At 47.6% G+C, this 25,759-nt stretch overlaps 1 protein-coding gene across 2 annotated transcripts in view; it reads right to left on the bottom strand.

Annotated features, from left to right (window-relative positions):
- The window catches only part of SEPTIN7 (septin 7), a 117,221-nt gene extending 94,388 nt beyond the window's left edge, over window positions 1-22,833 (bottom strand). The window contains exons 1-3 of one of the 2 annotated variants that reach the window (XM_085847475.1): window positions 22,579-22,833; window positions 19,352-19,451; window positions 17,733-17,839 (exon numbers count right to left, since the gene is read on the bottom strand). In XM_085847475.1, coding sequence (XP_085703601.1) covers window positions 17,733-17,839; window positions 19,352-19,451; window positions 22,579-22,656 — 285 coding nt within the window. In that variant the 5' untranslated portion in view covers window positions 22,657-22,833. The remainder of the gene's footprint in view (window positions 1-17,732; window positions 17,840-19,351; window positions 19,452-22,578) is intronic. The other variant, XM_085847476.1, reaches the window with a different exon arrangement.
- Between the last annotated feature and the right edge of the window lie 2,926 nt (window positions 22,834-25,759).

Raw genomic sequence — 25,759 nt, 5'->3', positions numbered from 1 at the left:
GCATTCATTGAAGTCTGGTTTGACGGGTCAGAGTCAAACCGCCGGCCTGGCAGTTTGTTCACTCGTCTGTCTTTGCCACTCTCGTTTAAAAAAAAAAAGCAAACAAATATATAAATAATACCTCTGGTCCTTGTCCGTCATGCAATAACGTTACAAGCATTTTCATGAGCCTCAACCATTTTGGAGAAACAAAATCACTCCTCCAAAATTTTTTTTGCTCTAAAGGCGCACAAAAGTGAGAATTTTGACCAACAACAGTTCGTTTAAACAATTAATGTGGACAAATCAACTGTGGTGACTCAACAATCGTCCATTTCAAACAGGCCCGACACGGCGTCAGGAACAGGGTAGAGGTGGAACCGTCTGAGCCTGTGAATCATCGAAACAAAGGGATGTTGTGTATGTCGTCGATTTGACCGAGATTAGGATATTAGGAGTGAAATCGAGGATTAGGGACACGGAGTCAAGCAATGTCCGTTGTACACATTGACAAGGCCCGTCAACAAACGCGATTGCCGTAATATGGACGTACGACTCGTCACCCTGGCCACAAACTGCTCACTCTAAAATATTTGAGTGATTACACGTCACACACTTCACAATGCGGTCGGATAACTTATTACCCTTGGAAACCCGGGCCCAGAAGGACAAGAGTGGAGATCTGACAACTGGCGATTAGACGAACCACGTGACCAAGAGCAAACCATCGGGACAAACCCAACAAGCGAGCACACACATCCACATTTTATTTATTTATTTATTTGTTTTTGCGATTTCTTGCCGACTTCATTTAAATTTAACGCCCGATCACTCATTTGTTTTTACAATTGCGGGAAAATTCCAATTTCCATGCCCGATGACTCCTGATGAGGACAAATCGTATCATCGTTTCCATTTTGACTTCATGCTCCGACCACTTCCACTTTCCACTTCGCTGTGCTTTGTCGTTTTGTGTTTATAAAATAGTGTATCGATAGGTTCCCTTAAAACCACAACCATGAAGAAGCAGCACATTTCAGCTTTTACTACGTCGTTCACAATCATTATGGCAAGATGAATCGAACTACGATGAGTAATCCTGTGCTTGATCTCGGGAGGAGGAGCATTGTTAACTGGAGAGTTTGGAGAGAACACCTGAACCTGCGCCGGCTTGAGAAACGAAGACGTGGGCGGGGCCTGCGAGCGGTAAATTTGATTGGTCGTGACGATGGTAAGTTGCCGTTATATTTTGTCCAAGTACCGCTAAACGGAAGGATTTTGAAAATGTCAAGAAGGTGATTTGTGTTCTGCGGTGTTCAAGTATATTATATAATTAAATTTAATTCAGATAAAGATTTAAAAAATTGGACTAAAACTTCCCCTCCCCCCTCCCGGAAGTTTACCGCCGTTGACGCAGCGTCTGTTACACCACCTTATCTAACACGTTACACGAGTCATCCGTGCCTGTTTGTGTCCTTTATTCCGTCGCTGATGGTAAGTTTCCCGTTTGGAATTATTTTAAACTTTGCTTTGCCAGACGGGCAGAAAGAGTATAAAAAAAAAAAAACAATCTCTCCCTCCTTTCTGTACACATGAGATCGACACTCTCCACCTCTTCGTCTTACATTTTTTTGTATACAAGGTTAGGCCCATGGTAGAGCTAGAACACTCAACGGATCAGGATGCAACAGAAGAAAAGGACCAGCAAACAGGTCTGCACAAACAATGTCTGATTTGACATAGATAAGTGGATGGGATATAACAGTAACACAAGGAGCAAAATAATAATAATATAATGGGCGTAATCCTGGAACTTCTAACACATTCTGTTCATACTTCCGAAATCTTCACATTATGTGTTCCATGTACTTACGTAAGGTGATAGCGGATTCAAAAAATCGAATATAGATGAAATTTTCAAAGAGGAAATCGATGACGTCACAATCAGCAGCGTTCGGCAGCAAACCGACGGCCGGGTTCCAGACGACGTGCTTTACTTAACCAAGTCCATGAGTTCAGGACGTTTGTTCAACTCGGCATTTACGACTTTTATCCTGCCATGTTGTTAATCTGTTGATGGAGGTAATATAGAAACGATGAATATGTAAAATCGTTCGTGTTACTCATCCGGCACAATGTGTCAAGGCCAACAATCTAAAGCGACCGGTCTCAAACGCCACCATGGACACCCAGACACGCCACCAATATTAACTGAGCTGTTGAATGCGACGCAAAACATCCAAAGAAACCACCGTAACCGAGTATTGTGATCCATCCTGTCCCCCATACCCGTCGTAGACGGGTATCTGCTAGGATAACATAAAAACAACACGAGTCCGGTTCCTTGTACCCATGTGTTTTGTGACTCCCCTCCTACCTTCAAACCTCTACCCCATCTTCTGTCGCACAATTCTATGCCGTGTCCTCTTTTCCTTTCACCTTCTCCAAAACGTTTGTTGGTGTTGGTGTTGGGTTGTTCCCCGTCTCCAACCCTGTCGTCATCGTCATCGTCGGTACGATATGTGCTCAAACTTCACACATCTGTCCAGACAGGCTGTTGCAGTGAACCAACAAATGTATGTCAGGGAAAAAAATAAATTCTTTCACATGATGTCGGAAAATCTTCTGTGCATCTCCCTGGTTATCATCTCACCTGCTCCAGACAGGCCTGATTCTGGCATTGTTGGTGGTGGCTCCATATTGGTTCCTCCCTTTCTAATGAGCCATGCCCCTCAATGGTCACCCCCAACCCAAGTTGTACGTTTGGCTTCGTGTGTCTCTCCACAACATATTGTTTCTTTGTGTAGTCTAAAGTCCCCTCCGCTCCGCCCCACAACTTCTATGACTCCATATATGACCCGTCTCCACAAACACTGACACTCTGCTCTCTGCTCACCCCGTTCGCTCTTCCTAATGTGTGGAGACATTGCCACCATGCTAGGTTAACACAAGTCAGGACAGGATTGAGCAGCCAAATCATTCTGTGAAACCACTTGAGTAACTCGATCTGTTTCTTTGAAAACACATCTCCCCAAATGGCAACCTTTCATTACTGGGCCTCGTCATGTGAAGCTTTTCCTCAAACTCCTCCCGCTCCTCCTCAGCTCCACTAAAGAGGCACTTCTGACCACATCTTGGAAATGGTGAGCATCGTTTTCGTAGTCATCGGAGCATGCCAAGGCGAAAATCCGTGCTCTCCAGTCAAGACTGGTCCATCATCCCAGAAGCTCCCAACATTACCGGCTCCTCGAAGTTTATCTACAATGGACAGATCTCTCCTTCACAAGTTCATTCCATGCCGCATTCAACTTTAGTGTCCGTCATCTCGACATTGGTACACTAATACATGCGGTAAGGCCATACATCGTGAACAACTCGCATTCTCTTCCTGGTAGGCAAAGCAGACCGATGGCAATGTGCAGTCTCTCTGCACAAGTTAGAAACATTGTGTACCTGTCCAAAGAAGAGAAAAGGGCCTGTGAGCTCACCTGTGATCTAAATTTTCAGGTCTCTTACCATCTTCCAAAGCCTGGGGGAGCTAGTCAGGTCTGTTCCTGGTACACACACTCCTTCCATACCTCCTCTCCTTAAAGATAGTGCGATTCAGGACACGACCCCAGAAGAAAAAACAAATATATATATTTTTTAAGCAGAGTTCTTCCATTCTCCGTCTTCACTCAAAAGACCAGTCCTATCACACACTCTTCTCCACTTTCTTTCAAATGTCCTTTGATCCATAGCATCCTCCATTTTGGAAATTTTGGAAACCTTCCTCCCCCCACCCCAATCATAAGCAAAACAATGGAGACCACCATTGCAGCCGACCTCAGGAAGTCTCTCTTCTCTAATTCGTTAATCTCTGACGAACAGTTGGGCTTCCAACCGGCCTATGTTAATCCTTCTGACACAGTAGTGGATACACGAGGTAAGGGTCTTCTCTCTGGATATCTCTCAAGCATCGCACACTGTCTGAAATCCAGCCTTGATTCCTAAGTTGCCTTCCATTGGAATCTACGGCCCCTCGTTTAAGTGGTAGTCTGATTTACTCTTGTGTATTGAAACAGTGGGTGGCCTTCGACGGTATCCTTTCCCATGATCCTTCCTTTCAGGCTGCAGCTATACAAGGCAGAATCTTCGGACCTATTTTATACTGAATCTATACGATTCTTTTGAAAACCGACTTGACCATTTTGGTGACGCCTCCCTCCCCACTCCCCCCCCTCATGTGAAAGGCCGGCCGCTGCTGAACCCCTTTCATCATACATGACCAAGATAACATGCTGGTCACTTACTTGGAACAAGACATTCAACAGCAAACTCAGTTGACACCAGACTTGGCTGTGTAATGGTTAAAACGTCCGTTACCGAGTCTGGGAGGTAGGCGGTTCGAACCTCGGCCGAGTCATACCAAAGAGTGTGGTGAGAAAAGCAGCGCCATTGTTTTGAAGTCGCTCGCACCCAGAGTACCCCGGGAAGTGACGGCACTTCCCCCAAGCTCAGTGGCTGCTTGTCTCGTCTCACAGTCTTGTGTTGTGTCGCGTATGTTTGTGTCTGCATGTCGCAAGTAGTGAAAGGGAGGACAGATTGTAAACCGTCTGGTTTGTTGTGCTTTTGATTGGTGACCACTTTAACCACATTGGATTGACATCACCGATTCCCTCTGGATTATGCAAATCAAGTATCCTGGTATTCTTCCTGGGTATCCCATGTGGTATTACAAAGCTAACAGGAAGGATCGCCTGCAAACTCCGCGTTTTAAGGCGATCGTTTTGCTGATGAAACCCAAAGGCAGAAACACGTCTCCAAGAAGGACGATTTAAATGCCGAGCTTTGGAAATCCACCTAAAGATTGTCGTCTTGGACAGACGTCTCATATAAAAGCAGAACCGAGCTCCGTTAAGCAATACTATGCTCCCGATTAAAAGATCCACTGAGGGATTCCCATGAATGCTTCCCTCGATGAGGACAAGCATGAAGCCCTGCCAGTTTCCTTTGCCAATTACAAAGCCAAAAATAAAGGAGAAGGATGTCAACGAAGGAAGGGGAGGAATGCAGAAGGGACAGAGAGAGCAGGTGGATCGCGACAATTTACCCCAGCAGAACAACAAACCCGGTGGGGTTGGGGCTAATGAAGTGGTAACCTTCACCGAGTTATAGTTTGTTGAATCCAACAACCATTGAATCACAACACTTGCCTGATCAGATCTATCTCTCCCACAAAAACTCCCAAACGTAATGCATGCCACGTGGCATTTATCAAATACATTTCAGGGATGGAACTGCGACCAGACATGCCATCTTTGTTGTCCTTCCATCGACCTGCGAGACGGCGGCATTTTCTCACCGTAAATATGCAGAACGTATCAAGTTGTCGACCGTATTACATTTCATCAACCAATTGTGAAAGGCGGAGGTTACAAATCAGCTCGAAACAAAAAAACAAAAGAAACCGAGTCAAAATGGGCGCCGGCAGGATAACCGACATGTACATGCATTCACCTTGAAGCTGTCTAGCCTGGGTTTGAATCCCGACACGGCTATAAACTGTCATCCTGCTGATTCACAGGCAAGGTGATTCGACAACGTGTGGTCCGTTCCTCGGATGGACGTTAAACGGGCGTCACGTCCGTCGGCATTATTTAGTGGACGTTGAAGATCCCACGGTGTCCTTCTCAAACAGTAGGCAAGTTATCTTCAGCCCCACGAACAAATTACAAATCGCTGTCCTGACTATTAGTGACATGTCAGGCCTGGCCATCCAGTTTGTGAAAGATTTGAGCCAAAAACTTCCCATGGAGGAAAGGGGGGGGGAGGGAGGCAAGGCAAGCAAACCATCAATCAATAGAATGTGGGATCTCTCTGTCGAGCTCTGTGGCTCACTGCCTCCGGAAGCCCCAAACCCACCTTTCAGCCCAAGCACTCACCTGCATACGTCAAGGGTGGTTGGTAACTGCTGGAACATGGATCAGGAACTGGTTGGTTGGTAGCTACTCACTCGACACATCACACAAGCTCCACCATGCACAGCACAAGTTCAAACACCTTTTGTTCATAAAACAAGATGGAAAGCAAAAGGACCAAAAAATCGAAATCTTATTCCTCCGAGGTAAAGGTCAGCGTGCAACACCCTACCTGGAAAACACGAGAACAGGTTCTTAACATTCCAAGCATCTCGTTTGTTTGTCTTATCTTTTACAGATTGTCAAAATGAGACGAGACAAGCTTGAAAAAAGGCAAGTACGTTCGTGTGGTGCACGTGGGCACGTGTAGTCATCGCAAAATCAAATGGCTGTGGGGACCTCGGATGGATCAGTCACGGAACCTTTTGTCAAGCGGTAAAGTGAGTACACCTAAACACTCACACACACTTCAACACGCATTCTCTACCTGTACAGATAAATAAATAAAGAGGAACCACGAGTTGCAATATATATATATATATACATAAACATGTACATGTAGGTATAACCACAGCACGTCTTCAATATACATGAGGACAACCGTGATGATACAACCAGAGGTATTCACAGGACGTGTTTTGAGGTTCACAGGACGTGAAAAACAGGTTTTGACATGAGCATTGCTAACACAGTAACCATAGGGTGGTAGTGCCACCCCCATACAGTGACTGGCGCACGCACGCACGCTTTTAATCCGAGTAAACTTACACATACAATTCTGACAACTCACCCTCCCCCCACCCATCAAATGTCCGCCGCCTCCCTCCCGAAAGCATCAACTTGCAATCTCAACTCTGTCCTATCTCTGCTTTCTGCCCCCTTCCCCACCCGCCCCACCCCTATCCCCGCTCCACCAAATTCTTCACCCTTTCCCTCACGAACCTGAGGCATCCATCCCTCCAAACCCCTCTCACCCCACCCCTGCCACAACACCCTCCCCCCCCCAAACGAAAGTCCAAAACCAACTCCCAAAACCTCAACCACCCCCTTCCAAATTGGTCCCATCTTTACACCCACAACCTCAATATTGTCAGGTCAGGTCAGATTCGATCTGTGACTTGCTACAGGTACCATGTAAACCTGTACGAACCCGTTTCATGGTCGGGTTCGTGGCGACTAAACCGTCTCCCCCACCCAGGTTTCCTGGTTAGGAGGGTGTATGGTATGGACACCCAGCAGGATTAAAAACAAAACCTGTCAAAGGGCGGAGGAGCTCCTTGTGAGCCAACGGCCATCCATATCTAGTGCCCAACTGTGTCTGCAGGACGTCCTCCTGCAGTTGGGTTACTTTTTTTTTGAGGATGTTGGTGGCAGGATTTGCACTCCAGCCACTGCAAAACATTCCAAAAACGCAAAGAAAATTGAAGACCCACTCCATGGGAGTACCTCCTGTGCAGCTTCCCTTCACAGGGCAGCTCAACGGATGACGGGATTCGGGCAAAGCCTTCGGGACGACCAATCTTTGATGATGGGAGGAAAACCACGGGGTAACCTTCCTGGGTCAGATTGCGGGAGAGTGTGTCGGGGTGGTGCTGAGCTGTCGTCCAACAGACGGAGGTCTCCTTTGGTTAACCTGAGGCGATCCCTGCAGGTGGGTACCTGCAATGTCCTATCCCTAAGAGGGGATGATCACCTGTCTCTTATCATCTGAGCACAAGCACGAGAACATCGGTATTGCAGCACTCTCTGAGGTTCGGAGACTGGATAGTGGCGAGTGGTTACACGTACGATTGGTCTGGATGCTCTGATTGTTACCATGACCAAGGAGTTGCTGTGGCTGTGTCCAACAAGCTGACTCCAATGATAATTCAGGTAACACCAATCAACGAGCGTATTATGAGACTAAGGATTCATCACTCCTTTGGTGTCATTTCCCTGGTCTCTCTTTATGCTCCGACTGAGGCGAGTGATCTCACCGTGAAGGACGCATTCTATGCCACGCTCGAGTCTGTGGTTGATCAGTGATCCAGGTGAGATACTCTTATAGTCTTGGGGGATTTCAATGCATCGACTGGAACTGATGGGGATGGTTATGAGACGTGTGTTGGTCCCCATGGGTCTGGAACTGTGAATCAGAATTGCACTAAGTTCCTTGACTTTGCAAGAAGTCATGGACTTAGGGTGGCCGGTTCATGGTTTCAGTGCCCACAAGCTCATTGCTGGACTTGGTATTCCAACGCTGGCGGTGTGGCAAAGGAGATTGACCATGAGCTCGATGATGGTCGCTGGAGGACGTTCCAGTACTGCAGGGTCTACCGGAGTACTCAGTTCCTCCATACCAACCACAGGCTTGTTGTAGCAACTCTGAAGCTGCAGCTTAAATCCAGGAGAATGGTAGCATCCCAGTCGAGGCTGGATGTTGGCAAGCTCAAGGATGAGAGAGTAGCTGAGGAGTTTGCGAACAAGCTGAGTGGAGATTTCGGGAGTCTGGATGCTTTGGGGGATCCTGAAGAGTTGTGGAGTGCCTTCAAGACCACCGTCCTTGATGTTGCGGTGGAAGTGTTGGAGCTCACCGCAGGGCAAAGAAGAATTTTGTCTCTCAAGGGACACTGGATACCATTGACCAGAGTCGCAGGGCCAGGCTGAATGGCAGAGCTGAGCTGTTCAGGGAGTTGAGGCATAAAACAGTACATGCACCGATGGTGGACAAGGAGGCCTATGTACGAGGAATCTGTGAGGGGGTGGAGCATCACCTGTGGTGAAGTCATTCTCGTCCTGCTTACAGGTGGATTCAAGCATTGCGATCCTCCAAGCCCGTCCCTCAGTGTGCTGCAGTTATAGCGGCGGGTGGTGGGCTCTTAACAGAGGAGTCCAAAGTGAAGGCCCGCTGGGCCGGTTACTTTGATCGGCTGTAACAGGCTGATCCACTAGCTGTTGAGTTGGATGTCAGGGGTGTTACAATCCTAATTGCTGACCCTCCAATCAACTGCGATCCACATGAGTTTGTGGAAACACAAGCTGCAGTGAACCAGTTGAAATGGGGTAAAGCTCCTGGGATCTGTGTCATCCATGCTGAACCTCAAGGGTGGTGGAAATGTTGTACTCGTGTCATTACGGGCAGTTCTGTGCTCTGCTTGGAACACAGGCATCATCTCAAATGACTGAAAGAGGGGCCTTGTTGTCCCTCTCTGGAAGGGAAGGGTGATCGCCAAGACTGCAACAACTACCGAGGAGTGACGCTGCTCTCAGTGCCGGGCAAGGTCTTTGCTCGGATAATTCTTGATAGGGTTCGCCACCATCTGCTTGAGCACCAGCGCCCAAAGCAGTCAGGCTTTACACCAACGAGGTCAACGATTGACCGTATCCTTGCTCTTCGGGTCCTCACCGAACGCAGACAAGAGTTTCGGCAGGGGCTGCTTGCAGCCTATATTGACCTCTGTAAGGTGTTTGATTCAGTGAATCGGGATGTCCTCTGGAGGATTCTTGGTCTTCGTGGGGTGCCATCAAAACTAATCAATCTGATGTCTGAATTGTACTCTGGTACTGAGAGTGCTGTGAGATGTGGTGGTACCATCTCTGACTTATTTCCAGTTGTTACTGGAGTTCATAGGGGTGTGTACTGGCCCCCACACTTTTCAGCACTTGTATGGACTGGATTCTGGGGAGGATGTCAGAGAGATCAAGCTGCGGTGCATCATTTGAGAATATCAAGATCTCTGACCTTGATTTCGCAGATGATGCAGTCATCTTTGCAGAAACTCTGGATATCCTTTTGGGGGGCCTCGAGGTGCTGAATGAGGAGTCGGAGCCGCTGGGATTATGGGTTTCCCTTGGTCAAAACTAAGATCCAGGCTTTCAATGACATCTTGGATGCTGCTATCTTGTCTGTACCTGTTTGTGGCAAGTATGTTGAGGTCAGAGAGAAAGAGAGATATTCACTTACCTTGGCAGTGATATTCATGTCTCTGCTGGCTGTGAGTTGGAGGCCACTAGACATCTGGCTCGGGCCTGGGGAGTCATGGATTCACTGGATCATGGAGTGTGGCGCTGTCTGTTCCTGTGCAGAACGACGAAACTCCGAGTTTTCAGGTCCTTGGTGCTTCCGGTCTTGCTTTCCGGATGTGAGACTTGGATTCTGACCACGGATCTGAGACGGAGACTTAATTCCTTTGGTACCAGGTCTCTTCAGAGAATCGTGAGATTTGTTCCCTGCAACTCCGTGAGCATCAGGTGCAGCTGTATGGACATTTGGCTCGTTTTCCTGACGCTAATACTGCTTACCAGATACTCTCAGCAAGAGAGTCTTGTGAGTGGCGGAGGCCAATTGACCGACCCCATGTGCCTCGTGGCTGCAGCAGGTTGATCAGCATCTCAAGGAGATGGGGGATGGGGGATGGGCCAGGCGTCTGCCTGGGGGATGGCCAAACGGAGGCCCCTGGAATACCGGCGGAAAGTAGACGCAGTGATGCGCTGCTCTGGCGCATGCTCCCATACCTGACCTGCCTTCATAAAAACAAATGGGCATTCCCACATTGAAACAGAAGAATATTGAATGCTTTCCACTCCCCTATCATGCTATCAATCACTTCACAAAGCCTGTTGTTAGCTAAACAATTAAGGTTGCTGACTCAAGATCTTCGGGTCTTGAGTTTGAGCCCCTGTCGACCCGTTGAAATAGCATTAGGTGGGTTGACTCAGCCTGTCATCCTGCCGAGGTTGGCAAAATGAGTACCAGCTTACTGCATCAGCGGCACGGCCACACTTCCAGAAATGTATGCAATCAGCAGCCACAGGCTGCAAATGAAACAACTTCACAAAAACTTTTCACGGTCACCTGTCCATTTCACAAGTTCAAAAGAGAAAATGGTCGGAAATAATAGCACGGACCTGCATAACCCCCGTGGCAAAAGTGCCGCTCGAGAGAACACCACATAGTTATTTGTATGGTGAATAAACAACAGAACACTGCCTCGATCAATGAGGCCTACCCCTACGTTCACAAGGCCCGTCACGTCTTTTGGCTTGAAATCATTTCAACTGTCGCTTTGGTTGTTTTACAATGAAGGGAAAACTCATCGGGTGGGCACCTGGTGATGGTGAAGATGCCGTCTGACTTTGCATCGCAATAATCACCAACATGGTGGCCAGAGTAGAGAAGTTGTGGGTGGAGTCAGGCAAATCGTCCAATCAATGGGTGGAACCCGGACGCACGCACGCATGCACACGGCTTCTTCGATCGCAGAGATAAAAGGTTCGGGTCAGCCAAGTCGGCTCCCTTTCGCAATCATCATACGACAATGGAACTATAGAATGTGTGCACGTAGGTATGTAGGTATGTTGGTGTGTGGCTAAAACTACAGGGATGGCATTTTTCATCAATTAAAATGAGTACATACATGACTTTGTTGGGGAAACATAAGCAGTACGCATGTTTGTTTTGTTTTCTTGATATAGATAACCCAGGTTATTTTTATTTTCAGAAGCAATTGAAGCAGAAGCCTGTTGCCGATACACCACTCAAATAAAGGGATATGTCAAAAGGAGGTCTTGCATGCTTGGAACAAGATCACCCGTAGGCAGGGTACTCTGCTGGTATTATCAGTCATGGTGTTGAAACAGTGTTTGAAATATTAATCAAGTCAACAGGATAGAGCTATGACAACCCCCATGGTAAGCGAGGAGAAGCTGACGTGTTGGGGGTGAACCATTTTTTGCTCCGACAAAGGGTTAACGCACCAAACGTCAGCTTCTTCCCACGGCGGTTAGTATTGCCCAATCAATATTCTGTTCATTCCCTCCATCCTTCTACCTGTCCACCGACACAGATCGACAAGAGCCTTCCAGGAAGAACTATTTTCCATTGTGTATTCAAAGTATAATTTGATGACTCGAATGCCAATACCGAGTGGAGCGTTCTCGCCGTCACGGAAACGTGTTGGTTGTCGTTTTGAAACCCAAACTAAAATTTAATTTGTTGTTTTTAAACTGCATTTACAGCTTGCATGCTTTGCACTGCATGAAAAAAAAAAAAAACCGAGAAAGAGCAATCAGACGTTGCAGACTCTCGCCAGAACTTGTTTTGTGTAGTTTTGTGGTTTATTTTATGTGGTGCTTGTGTACTGGTGCGTTTCCGAATTAATAAGAGACATAACGAGAACTGCCACTTTATAACTGCTACCGGTGATGACCGGGTACCAAGATGTCCCACTTTGATTGGACACCTGACCCTGACCCATGACATTTATTATCATTCAATTGAATTCAGAATGGGATTAAAATAAATTCAATTAAAATCAAATTGTAGACCAAATACGTACGAGTCATGCATTGGATTAATCAGAAGGAACCCAAACAAGCAAAAACGAAAAGATGAAGTCATCAGGAGGAACCTGGATAGGATTCACATTTCAGCTGCTGCTACTCTTCCGTTAAACCCATCCAGGCACAGCCAAATGAGCCTTATTTAAATAAATTTATATTTCATGTGTATATATATATATATATATATATATATATATATATATATATATATATATATATATATATATATATATATATAATGTAGAACCCATATCAAAAAAAAATTAATAATTCTAGCTGTATTCTCCATCACTAATCGATCATAAATCTGAAGTTTCACATTGATTGATTAAGTCGTTCCACAGAAAACATTATTTACTATTTTTCTTTAATCCGATATGGCTGCCAAACCATGTGACCTATTATGTCATATGTGTGAACCTTTTGTTCCTCGTGGATAGGCAGTCATACGTGTAGTCTCACCTCAATCTGTTCAGCCACTTCAGAGAAGATTTTTGAAGGTGTTTTTTTTTGTTTTTTTTTAAACAATATAGCTGCCAAATCATGTGACCGATGACATCATTTTTTTTTTATATGTGAACCATTTTATCCAGGGATGACCCTCAAAATTTTTCATACTGATCAGATGTACCGTCTATATATGCAATTATAATGTCATAACGAAGGTACCGATGAAGTCATTAAAAAAAAAAAAAATATATATATATATATCTTCTTCTTCCTCTTTCGGCTTGCTCCCGCTAGGGGTCGCCACAGCGGACCAACTGTCTCCATTTTGCTCTATCCTCCACATCTTCCATTGACACTCCAACCACCCGCATGTCCGCCCTCACCGCATCCATGAACCTCTTCTTTGGCCTTCCTCTTCTCCTCCTGCCTGGGGGCTCCATCTTCAACATCCTTCTCCCGATATACTCCGTTTCCCTCCTGTGCACATGTCCAAACCATCTCAATCTCGCCTCTCTCACTTTGTCTCCAAACCGTCCTACCTGCACTGTCCCTCTAATACACTCATTTCTTATCCTATCCATCCTCGTCACTCCCAACGAGAATCGCAGCATCTTTAACTCTGCCACCTCCAGCTCTGCTTCCTGTCTTTTTGTTAGCGCCACCGCCTCCAAACCATACAACATAGCTGGTCTCACTACCGTCTTGTATACTTTCCCCTTCACTCTTGCAGCTACCCTTCTGTCACAAATCACTCCTGCAACTCTTCTCCACCCACTCCATCCTGCCTGCACTCTCTTTTTCACTTCTCTCCCACACTCTCCGTTACTTTGGACAGTTGATCCCAAGTATTTAAACCAATCCACCTTCCCCACCTCAACTCCTTGCAACCGCACCATACCACCACCCTCCCTCTCATTTACGCACATGTACTCCGTCTTTCTCCTACTGACTAACATTCCCCTTCTCTCCAGTGCGTACCTCCACCTCTCAAGGCTCGATTCAGCCTGCTCCCTACTCTCCCTACAGATCATGATGTCATCCGCGAACATCATGGTCCATGGAGACTCCAGTCTGATCTCGTCCGTCAACCTGTCCATCACCATTGCAAACAGGAAAGGGCTCAGAGTCGATCCTTGGTGCAATCCCACTTTAACCTTAAACCGGTCCGTCATTCCTACCGCACACCTCACCGCTGTCACACTGTCCTCATACATATCCTGCACGATCCTCACATACTTCTCCACCACTCCCGACTTCCTCATACAATGCCACAACTCCTCTCTTGGCACCCTATCATAAGCTTTCTCTAAATCCACAAACACACAATGTAACTCTTTCTGGCCTTCCCTATACTTCTCCATCAACATTCTCAAAGCAAACATCGCATCAGTGGTGCTCTTTCCTGGCATAAACCCATATTGCTGCTCACAGATCGTCACCTCTCCTCTCAACCGAGCTTCCACTACTCTTTCCCACAACTTCATGGTGTGGCTTAACAACTTTATCCCTCTGTAATTTCCACAGCTCTGCACATCACCCTTATTCTTGAAAATCGGAATCAGTACACTTAATCTCCACTCCTCCGGCATCCTCTCACTTTCCAAGACTTTATTAAACAATCTCGTTAACAACCCCACTGCCATCTCTCCCAAGCACTTCCATGCCTCCACTGGTATTCCATCTGGGCCAACCGCCTTTCCACTTTTCATCTTCTTCATAGCAGTCCTCACTTCATCCTTACTGATCCACCCCACTTCCAGATTCACTATCTCCACCTCTTCCAACCTTCTCTCTCTCATTTTCTTCATTCATCAGCTCCTCAAAGTACTCCATCCACCTTCTCAACACACTCTCCTCGCTCGTCAGCACATTCCCATTTGCGTCCTTTATCACCCGAACCTGCAGCACATCCTTCCCAGCTCGGTCCCTCTGTCTTGCCAATCGGTACAAATCCTTTTCCCCTTCTTTTGTATCCAACTTCTCATACAGCTCGTCATATGCCTTTTCCTTGGCCTTAGCCACCTCTCTTTTTGCTTTTCGACGCCACTCCTTGTACTCCTGCCGACTTTCTTCATCTCTCTGACTATCCCACTTCTTTTTAGCCAACCCCTTCTTCCTTATACTTTCCTGTACTTCCTCATTCCACCACCAAGTCTCCTTATCTTCCTTCCTCTGTCCAGATGTCACACCAAGTACCTTCCTAGCTATCTCCCTCACAACTTCTGCTGTCGTTGCCCAATCATCCCACCCATCTTTACCACCATCCAACGCCTGTCTCACCTCCTCCCTAAATTTCACGCAACAGTCTTCCTCCTTCAGCTTCCACCATCTGGTCCTTGGTTCAGCCCTCACTCTCTTCCTCAACCTCACCTCTAAAGTCATCCTACAGACCACCAATCGATGCTGTCGAGCTACACTCTCCCCTGCCACAACCTTACAGTCACTAATCTCTTTCAGGTTGCATCTCCTACTTAAGATGTAATCCACGTGTGTGCACTTTCCTCCACTCTTGTATGTCACCCTGTGTTCCTCCTTCTTCTTGAAATACGTGTTTACCACTGCCATTTCCATTCTTTTTGCAAACTCTACCACCATTTGCCCTTCCACATTTCTCTTGTTGAGACCGTACCTCCCCATCACCTCCTCATCCTCTTTATTCCCTTCCCCAACATGTCCATTGAAATCTGCTCCAATCACCACTCTTTCATCCTTGGATACACTCTCCACCACTTCATCTAACTCACTCCAGAAATCTTCTTTATATTCCATCTCACACCCCATATGTGGGGCATATGCACTGATGACATTCATCATCACCCCTTCAATTTCCAACTTCACACTCATCACTCGGTCAGACACCCTCCTCACCTCCAATACCCTCTTGACATGATCTTCCTTCAGGATTATCCCGACACCATTTCTCCTCCCATCCACACCATGGTAGAACAGTTTGAAACCACCTCCAATGCTCCTCGCCTTACTCCCCATCCACTTGGTCTCTTGTACACACAGTATGTCCACCTTTCTTCTCTCCATCATATCAGCCAACTCTCGCCCTTTGCCAGTCATCGTCCCAACATTCAGAGTTCCAACTCTCACCTCCACACTTCTACCCTTCCCCCTCTCCCACTGCCTCCGGACTCGCCTTCCCCGTCTCCTTCTCCTCCTTCGCCCAGCAGTAGCACAATTTCCACTGGTACCCTGCTGACCACCGGTACCGGTGGCGGTCGTTGGTAACCCGGGCCTCGACCGATCCGGTATGGAAATTCGTTTTGTTGTCCGCATAATGATTTGGCATAGGTTTTTACGCCGGATGCCCTTCCTGACGCAACCCTGGTCGCCTCTTACGACACACAGGGATATGGTACACCTATTCTAACCGGGGCATACACCGGGCCCAGTACAACTGGTGCTCATTTCGCCGACCTCGGAAGGATGGCAGGCTGAGTCAACCCCCTGGTGTTTTCGACTTGGTTTATATATATTTATATATATATATATATATATATATATATATATATAGATACATATATATATATATATATATATATATATATATATATATATATATATATATACACATTATATATATACACATTATATATATACACATTATATATATATATATATATATATATATATATACATATACATATACATACATATATTAATTCAGTGTCCCAACGGGGCTTGAACTCAGGACCTCTTGGGTCCCAAGCCACTGCCCTTACCACTGCGCCAACACCAGGCTTTATATATATATATATATATATAAATATATATATATATATATATATATATATATATATATATATATATATATATATATATATATATATATATATATATATATATATATATACACACACACACACATCACTCATTCCCCATGAGGAGTACTTGCCCTGAGTGAAGTTTCAATTTTTTCCTTGGTGCGGTTTCAGAGACACAGAGGTCCAAAAATTTTCCACTTTTCCAACACGGCTGCCACATCACGTGACCGATGACGTCATAATTATCATTAAAACAAACATTCTCCATGAGTGGTCACACCAATGGTGAAAATTTCATCTCAATCCGACAAAGCAGTTTCGGAGAAAAACATGAAAGTTCTGTGTGGAGAGACAGAGACAGACAAACAAACGGACCCAAACGCAGTACCCTCTCCTTTGGCGAGGGCAACAACGATGGCTACACCTGGTATTTAATTGGCCATAGTTGTGTTCTAAGCCGCCGACGTGAAATCCCAGTAATCACACTGGCGTCACGCCCGAATCATTCTCCGGACATTTCTATTGAAGACGCGTCGCCGGCACTCAACGAGTATATCAGGATTATAAAAAGAACACGACATTCGTCGCACGTACGATAACTTCCTTTGCCCCATCGTCGAACTTACAGATACACACGAGGAAATCCAAAAAGCATTTCGTAATCGCCAAAGGAACGCACAACAGAGCGCAGAAACAGACAAACACCAGGGCCTTCAAGTGCAAACAAATCATTTAAACATTCCCGACAAGTGCTCCTAACAAGCCCGTAACAAATTTTACAGCTAAACTTCAACGCCGGGACCGAGAGGGCACGACCAAACGGGTCCTGCACACACCGGGAACTTCCCAGTGGTAGTTTGAGATAACAGTCCGACAAAGAAAGCCAAGCCACCAAAGGCAAAACAGACGAGTCATGTTGACTTTTCACGTCCGCGTGGTACGCATGACTACGGCATCCCCGTATCGCACGAGTAGATGAAAGGCAAATCACACATCCTCAACCCGGGGTACGTTACCATGTAGACCAGCAGCAAGATAGATGGTTATAAACTTACACTTCACCTTTCGAATACGTTTCCTGCCTCACTTACGACATGTTATGGGATTTAAACAATGCTTGCCCAACATCCACTCTGCTTCCACAATCTTGCATTCTCAGCCGCACGTACTCCTCGTTCCCAGAATCACAGGGCCTTCCATTAGACGTCTTCCTTTACTCTCCCCCAACACGATTCTGTCCCTCGAAACAAACACAATGGGCAGATTCACGGTTTGGTCGTTGGATCCATTGAAGAAAGAGAGTGCTGACCTTCAACGTTTTCTGGACACGCCGTGTTGGACCCGGATACTCGGTGGAGTACAGCTCGGTGAGGAAAAGCGAGTTGATCAGAGTCGACTTGCCAAGACCAGCCTCTCCTGCAGTCACAACACATGACAAGTCAATCCTCAAGGACAAATCTATTGTACTTTATCCCACAAATTAATCAATTAATTAATTAAAGATGGCAAAACAACAGTGTTTTTTTACAGTAGCGGCCGCTACAAGATTCCTCGTGTAGGTACGTCGTCGTACAACCACAGGGTAGGACGAGACATTCAGAAAAGGATGAATACGATAACAGGTAGCTTACTGCAGGTACCTTTGTGTGGATTCGTTTAACAAGATACCGTCTCCACAGGTTGATGTGCCTCGACGTCACAACCTTTGCATCTCCCCAAAAAGTCTGCGCTGTGGATGTCAAGGCTTAAAATTTCCTGACAATCCCAACAAAGTCGTTGGGCGCTCCAAGTTGGGCAAACTTTGATCGACGCAAAATAAACGGCGAGTAAAAGTATGCCCATAATACAATGGGTTCTTTAAAAGATTGGCACGACCCAAGGTCTCGCTGAATGTCGAAGTCTGACGCACGCGGTGAAACCTTTTGGCACACGGCGAAAATAAAATAAAATAAACAAGACCCAGTTTTTAAATTTTATTTATTTATTTTTAACTCGTCGCCATAGAGAGCGAGTTAAGCAAGAAAAGCTTTCGCACAAACACACAAAGAACAACGAGCAATTGCATGGAGATTTGCAAGAGAACACCTGCACAGCACAGGTGAGCTGTCATTGCTCAATTTGTTGCACATCTCAGCACAACGCACCATGATGCAAGCACTCCATTTAATACCTGTGCCACCACCCCCCCTCTCCAACATATCTACAGAATTAGAAAAAAAAAAAAAAAAAAAACCAAAAATATAAAACCTCGTAACCATACGTCACTCACACCTGGAAAAAGTTGCTTTTCAAGTTTCCAGGTTAAAAATACACACAGGTAAATACCTCGAGAGATCAATTGCACGAATGACTCGAATGGGAATGTGCAGACTTGATGAAAGAAAGACAGACGGCGTGGAGATGAGTAAACAGACAAATGTTGAATCCAGATGGTTAGCTCAGTTATTCGGGATTAAAGGCCCCGGGTAGTCGCACAGGGCCGAGAGTTATGCGCACACTTCGAGCCATCTAGAGCTTGCCGGTTCGAATCCCGACGAGCTATGAACTCTCACCCTGGTGTTTCGCAAGCAGGGCGTGCCACCCCTGGGGTGGACGTTAAGCCGGAGTACCAGTCTGCTAGCACGGGTCATTGGTGGACGTTAAAGACCCCCAGAATGTCCTCTGCGAAGAGTCGGAGAGATGTCACCCACACCCCGAACAAATCACAAATTCCTGCATCTTCAGTCGAACGTCAGGCCTGGCCAGCCGGTTTATGAAAGACTCGGGATAAAAACCTTCCCAGGCCGACCACACGAGATGGGAATAACCCGGGTCGCTGAAGTAGTAGTAGTCGTGGTTGTCGGTGGCAGCACATACACCAAAAGGGAATTCATTTTGACTTTGGGAATGCATTTGCAATGAAGACCGAGAAGGGAAGCGAAGACTCACCCACGATCATTAACGTAAACTCGAACCCTTTCTTTACAGACTTCCTGTAGACCTGATTTGGCAAATTAGCAAATCCAACGTATCCGTCCAGGGTCTTCTGCTGAGAATGACACACAAAGCACACGTGACGCGTTGGCATCACAGCAACAATATTTTCTTAAGACAAAATAAAATGAAAAAGACCTCAAAAACAAAACTGAAGGCGTGCAATATTCGTTTAAAAATAAACAAGTTTTAAAAAACTTCGGTGGGAATTCTCAAAGATTAATTAAAGCAAGATGGGGGAGTGGTGGGTGGGGGGCAAACTTCAACAACCCTCTCGCTTCCAAACTAACAAACCTCTCCATTGATAGCAAGTCGGCTAACAGGGATTTAATCCGAAGTGTGAGGACGACCACGTCCGCCCATCCTTCACGGACAGACCGTGGAGACCCAAGCGCAGTGAAGTGGGATTTACGGGACGTCACGGTGCGGGGATGGCCGATGGACTGGGTATGGACTGGGTATTCGCACTCATCCCGTTCTCTCCATCTGAGAAATGGCAATGGTGAGTGGAGGTGCAGCACACCGTGCCAAGGGCATCAGAAAGATGAAGGGGTATTAAACTACTGGTACGTGGGTTCGATTCCAAAGCTTGTTACAAACTATCAGATTGCAAGCCCGGTGTTGCGTCACAAGGTGCACGTTAGGCCAGGTGTCACGTCACGTGTGCCGGCAGTCGTTAAAGACCCCAAAAAGTGCTTTTTGACGAAGAGCGGGTGAGTTACTCCCAGCTGCCTCAACAGGTTCAACATCCTTGTCCCAATTACGCTTGCTGGAAAAGTTAGGGCAAACCACCCGGTGTATCTCCTCGCTCATCTCCCCCCACGGAAAGGGGATGGGATGACGATGACACAGACACAAACGTCCTGTCACTATCCCTTTACCCCAAATCTACAACCGCCACCAACTACCTTTCCACACATAGACACTCTCCAACTGAAAGACCCCGACCTTAAAACTGTCCTGACTCTTCATCTTCTCCACCCTCAAGTTATGGCCCCTGATCCTGGTTGCAACATTGTCCACCCTGCTGAAAATCTCCACTTCACCGATAGTGTCCACACCCTTCATTATCTCAAACATCTCTATCATATCCCCTCGTAATCACCTCCTTTCCGCTCAATAAAGTCCCGTCTCCTTCCACGCTCAACAAAGCTTCATCGAGATAACCCTGAAATCAATGGAGGACTCCAAACCAACTGAGACAACTTCAATAACAAATTTCCACAACAAAAAACTAATGGGCACACCAAGGGTTAGAGGGGGAAGTTCCTCGAGTTGGAAGGGGGTGGGGGAGAGGTTCCTCGAGTTGGAAGGGGGTGGGGGAGAGGTTCCTCGACTTGGAAGGGGGTGGGGGAGAGGTTCCTCGACTTGGAAGGGGGTGGGGGAGAGGTTCCTCGACTTGGAAGGGGGTGGGGGAGAGGTTCCTCGACTTGGAAGGGGGTGGGGGAGAGGTTCCTCGACTTGGAAGGGGGTGGGGGAGAGGTTCCTCGACTTGGAAGGGGGTGGGGGAGAGGTTCCTCGACTTGGAAGGGGGTGGGGGAGAGGTTCCTCGACTTGGAAGGGGGTGGGGGAGAGGTTCCTCGACTTGGAAGGGGGTGGGGGAGAGGTTCCTCGACTTGGAAGGGGGTGGGGGAGAGGTTCCTCGACTTGGAAGGGGGTGGGGAGAGGTTCCTCGACTTGGAAGGGGGTGGGGGAGAGGTTCCTCGACTTGGAAGGGGGTGGGGGAGAGGTTCCTCGACTTGGAAGGGGGTGGGGGAGAGGTTCCTCGACTTGGAAGGGGGTGGGGGAGAGGTTCCTCGACTTGGAAGGGGGTGGGGAGAGGTTCCTCGACTTGGAAGGGGGTGGGGGAGAGGTTCCTCGACTTGGAAGGGGGTGGGGGAGAGGTTCCTCGACTTGGAAGGGGGTGGGGGAGAGGTTCCTCGACTTGGAAGGGGGTGGGGGAGAGGTTCCTCGACTTGGAAGGGGGTGGGGAGAGGTTCCTCGACTTGGAAGGGGGTGGGGGAGAGGTTCCTCGACTTGGAAGGGGTGGGGGAGAGGTTCCTCGACTTGGAAGGGGGTGGGGGAGAGGTTCCTCGACTTGGAAGGGGGTGGGGGAGAGGTTCCTCGACTTGGAAGGGGGTGGGGGAGAGGTTCCTCGACTTGGAAGGGGGTGGGGGAGAGGTTCCTCGACTTGGAAGGGGGTGGGGGAGAGGTTCCTCGACTTGGAAGGGGTGGGGGAGAGGTTCCTCGACTTGGAAGGGGGTGGGGGAGAGGTTCCTCGACTTGGAAGGGGGTGGGGGAGAGGTTCCTCGACTTGGAAGGGGGTGGGGGAGAGGTTCCTCGACTTGGAAGGGGGTTGGGGGAGAGGTTCCTCGACTTGGAAGGGGTTGGGGGAGAGGTTCCTCGACTTGGAAGGGGTTGGGGGAGAGGTTCCTCGACTTGGAAGGGGGTGGGGAGAGGTTCCTCGACTTGGAAGGGGGTGGGGGAGAGGTTCCTCGACTTGGAAGGGGGTGGGGGAGAGGTTCCTCGACTTGGAAGGGGTGGGGAGAGGTTCCTCGACTTGGAAGGGGGTGGGGGAGGGGTCCTCGACTTGGAAGGGGGTGGGGGAGAGGTTCCTCGACTTGGAAGGGGGTGGGGGAGAGGTTCCTCGACATGGAAGGGGGTGGGGGGGGTGGTCCTCCAGCTGGAAGGGGGTGGTCTTCGAGTTGGGAATCAGAAGATATTGCTTGCAATGACTTTCCCACCTCGTGATTGGAGGAAAGAATAGAAATAATACAAAAATAAACACTTGGTGACACACAACCGGTTCGTGTGTCACCGACAGATGGATTGAAGGTCCCGAGTTCGGGTCCACGAAAGGAAACAATGACAGAGAGGTCGATCCGTGCGAGTCATCAACAAATTGGAAACGCCAAACCAAACGGACGGGAAATCCACTCCCGATGCCAACGTCGTGGGATCGACGGGAACATGGAGGCGGCGCGACCCGTCGAGCAAGACCAGAGTCCGGACCCGATGGCACCACGTGGACTCCTCACGACGTTTCGACAAAGCGACGCAATCGTCCGACTCGTGGCACCACAAACAGGGCGGCTCCGCCATTGACGGAACGGACAACGCCAATCGTGTCAGACACAGACACAGACACAGACACAGACACAGACACAGACACAGACACAGCCCGCTCCGTGTCCGACTCTCACCGTGGCGTCTCCCGCGTCCGACGCGGTCATGGTGCCCGGAGCCTCGGGCCGCTCGAGTGTGATGCGGGTCGAGTACATCCCGCGGGGAGCGGGTCGTTGTCGGGTGCGGATACAATCCCAATCCGAGTGAGGTGGGAATCCAGGACGTGAACACGATCTCAGATCGGTGATCGCGCCGACTCCGCCGCCCGTCTTCAGGGGAAGGGGAAGGGGAAGGGGAAAAAGGGGTGGGGCGTGCCAAAGGGGGCGTGTCAAAGGGGGCGTGTCGTTTAAGACTCCGCCCCCTAGGGGGCGGAGTTTCCAAGAGTTTTCATCTTGCTCAGTGCAGGTACTTGTTTCTTCCGAATTGGTTTTAAAACTTTCACGCCGGATATTTACCCCGTTTAACTACAAATTTGCGATGGAGCGTCGGTTGTGCACAGCCTGGCATTTCGATTTGGAAAAAAATTTCCTTGCAAACTTTGATGGTTGTTCAATTCAACGAGTGTATGTCGAAATACATAGTCATGTGGAGGTCAGCGACGCTGTTGGATATTTGGCGGGAAAACTATGAGAAGTGATTTGGGAGTTTTAGATTGGGTAAAGTGAATCGGTGGACGGTCTGTATCGGGAGCAACCTCCGAGGAGCAAATGTGTCGGGTTGTAGAGGATGTAAACTCCAGTGATGTGGAAAGGAAGATCAGAGAGAAAGAGACAGAGCGTGGTTGAGTAGGGAGGTCATTTTCAATGTAATTCGGGATCAGCAGGAGACGTTTATGAAGTTGAACATCGTGGGACTCGAGTCTGACTCACATCGGTGTGGGAGGAAACGGAGACTAGTTAAGAAAATAACTCGGCAGGCCAAAAGGGAATATGATAAAGACAGAGCCAAGAATATTAAACGTACCAGTGAGACATCCTTTTTAGGATATTAAGGGGGGGAAGAAAAGGTCAAGAGGAGTTTAGGTCCATTGAGGAATATGGATGAGCAAGGGTCTTTTAGAAGAGATCCGAGTGCGAGTGGATGAAGTGAAGAAACAGGAAGGAAACCTTAAGAGATGACAAAGCTCCAAGATGGGTGATATGCATTTAAGAGTGTTGAGGGAGGCGGCAGAGCAGATAAACGGGGTATCACAGGTCTTCCACGAGCCTCGACTGTGTCTGCAAATAAAAAAAAAAAATAGTGGATCTCTGTTTAACAGCTCATGGAGTGGGGACAGGTACCACATGCCTAACTCGACTCATCCATAAGGAAAGGTTGAAGGAGCCAGGACTTCATAAGAGTGCAACCAATCTGCTGATCATGGCCCAATGGAAGCCAAGTTGACATCCATTTTCACTGTCGGCCATCCTGATAATCGGCCATCTTTGGGCTTCACTAAGCCTTATATGGGCCATCATAATAATAAGGACCATTACCTTATTTAAAAAAATTGACATTGTGAAAGTGTGTGTTCAAGTCCTCTACTGTACTGTACATGCTGGGTGGGGAGAATTTCCCCATTGCCTTCCCAGCAGGAATTATGATAGGAATTTCAAGTGTTCCTGGTGCCGACGATAGCTCGCCGCCTCTTTGTGAGCGACACCATGGGATCTTTAATGTTCACCAGCTGATGCTGGCAGAAGGGACACCCAGCTTAATGTCCACCCAGGGAAGGCACACACACTGATGCCTCACCCTGCCTATGGAATACTAGAATGACCTTCTTGACCTGGATTTTGATGTATCGTACTCTTTACAGAGTGTTGGTGCTGCCGAAGCAGTTTATTGGCAAGGGTTATACTGGTTGGGTTGCTATTGCCTTCCCAGCATCAAACGAAGCAACATGTATCATTTTCTTTAATAATGTCTTTGGAATGTCTCAGTTGGGGTTTAAACCACTGAGCGACCTGCCTCAGAGCTGACGCTCAAACCATTATGCCACCGAGACTGGTTATATTATATATATATATATATATATATATATATATATATATATATATATATATATATATATATATATATATACATATATATATATACATACATATATATACATACATATATATACATACATATATATACATACATATATATATATACATACATATATATATACATACATATATATATACATACATATATATACATACATATATATACATACATATATATATATATATATATATATACATATATACATATACATATATATTTCTATATATTGTTGCGGGGCCGGGTATAGGCCGCGAGCACGATCGCGAGATGGAGCTGCAAGTCGGCCTGACCGATCGTCCAGAATGTATAGGTCGTCGCCCCGGATAAGTCCGGAGTCGACGGGCCCTCTATCGGACCGAAATTCGCCAATGGATAGACCACGTGGGCTAGGGTCGATTGCCAATTTCAATTTACCTAAATACCCACGTGGTCCAACTACCGGGGAAATTCACCCTCGATGGAACTCGTACGAAAACGAGCCGCTTAGCGCGCTCGTTCTGTGTGCGATTCCGAGCGGTTTAATCGCCAAGAACCGTCGGTCCAAATGTCCCCTTAGGGCCGTAATAGCTTTTACTAATCCTCAATCACGCGTCATGTCGAACCAATGAAAGAAACACAAAACGAGCTGATACATTTAACAATCGGGTATTTATTCAACAATAATGGGGGGAATTAGGGGAGCACGTAAGAGGCAGAATTAAACCGAATATCAGACAATGCACGTATGTACAGGCACAAGCACTTAACAGTTTACTACTTAGAGGACGGGCCCACGGACACACACACACACACAAGAAGTGGTGGCTGATGCCTTTATTTTGGCCTTCAGCTCGGAGGATAGTGGAGCTGAGACCAGGATCTATTTTGGACCTGTCCGCCTCGTGCGGTCTTCAGGATGACTCGGTTTTGCGCCCGTCCCGGCCACCAAAACCTCGACTCCATTCACTCCGGAGACGGTACGCAACCCTTCCGGCTCTGGCGGCGGATGGTCTTTCAGGAGGAGGAGGAGGAGGAGGAGGAAGAAGACGTTCCAGACGGCAGCGGCAAGACCAGTCCAGGCCTTTGGATACAAGCGCTCCCGCAACACGAGCGCTCCAACATGGTGAGCGCTCCAGCAAGATCAGCGCTCCTTCCTCACTTCTCACTGGCTGGCTTCTCTCTCGCTTGCCTTTCGCTTCTCCTCTCTGGCTGGCTCGCTGTTCACTGCCCTCTGCTCACTCCTTC

This window comes from Eptatretus burgeri, chromosome 11 (assembly GCF_056783735.1).
Source record: "Eptatretus burgeri isolate ZD-2024b chromosome 11, Ebu_testis_v1, whole genome shotgun sequence".
Lineage (NCBI taxonomy): Eukaryota > Metazoa > Chordata > Myxini > Myxiniformes > Myxinidae > Eptatretus > Eptatretus burgeri.
Note: the sequence above shows the minus strand (reverse complement) of the source record. Positions and strands in the feature narration are given on the sequence as shown.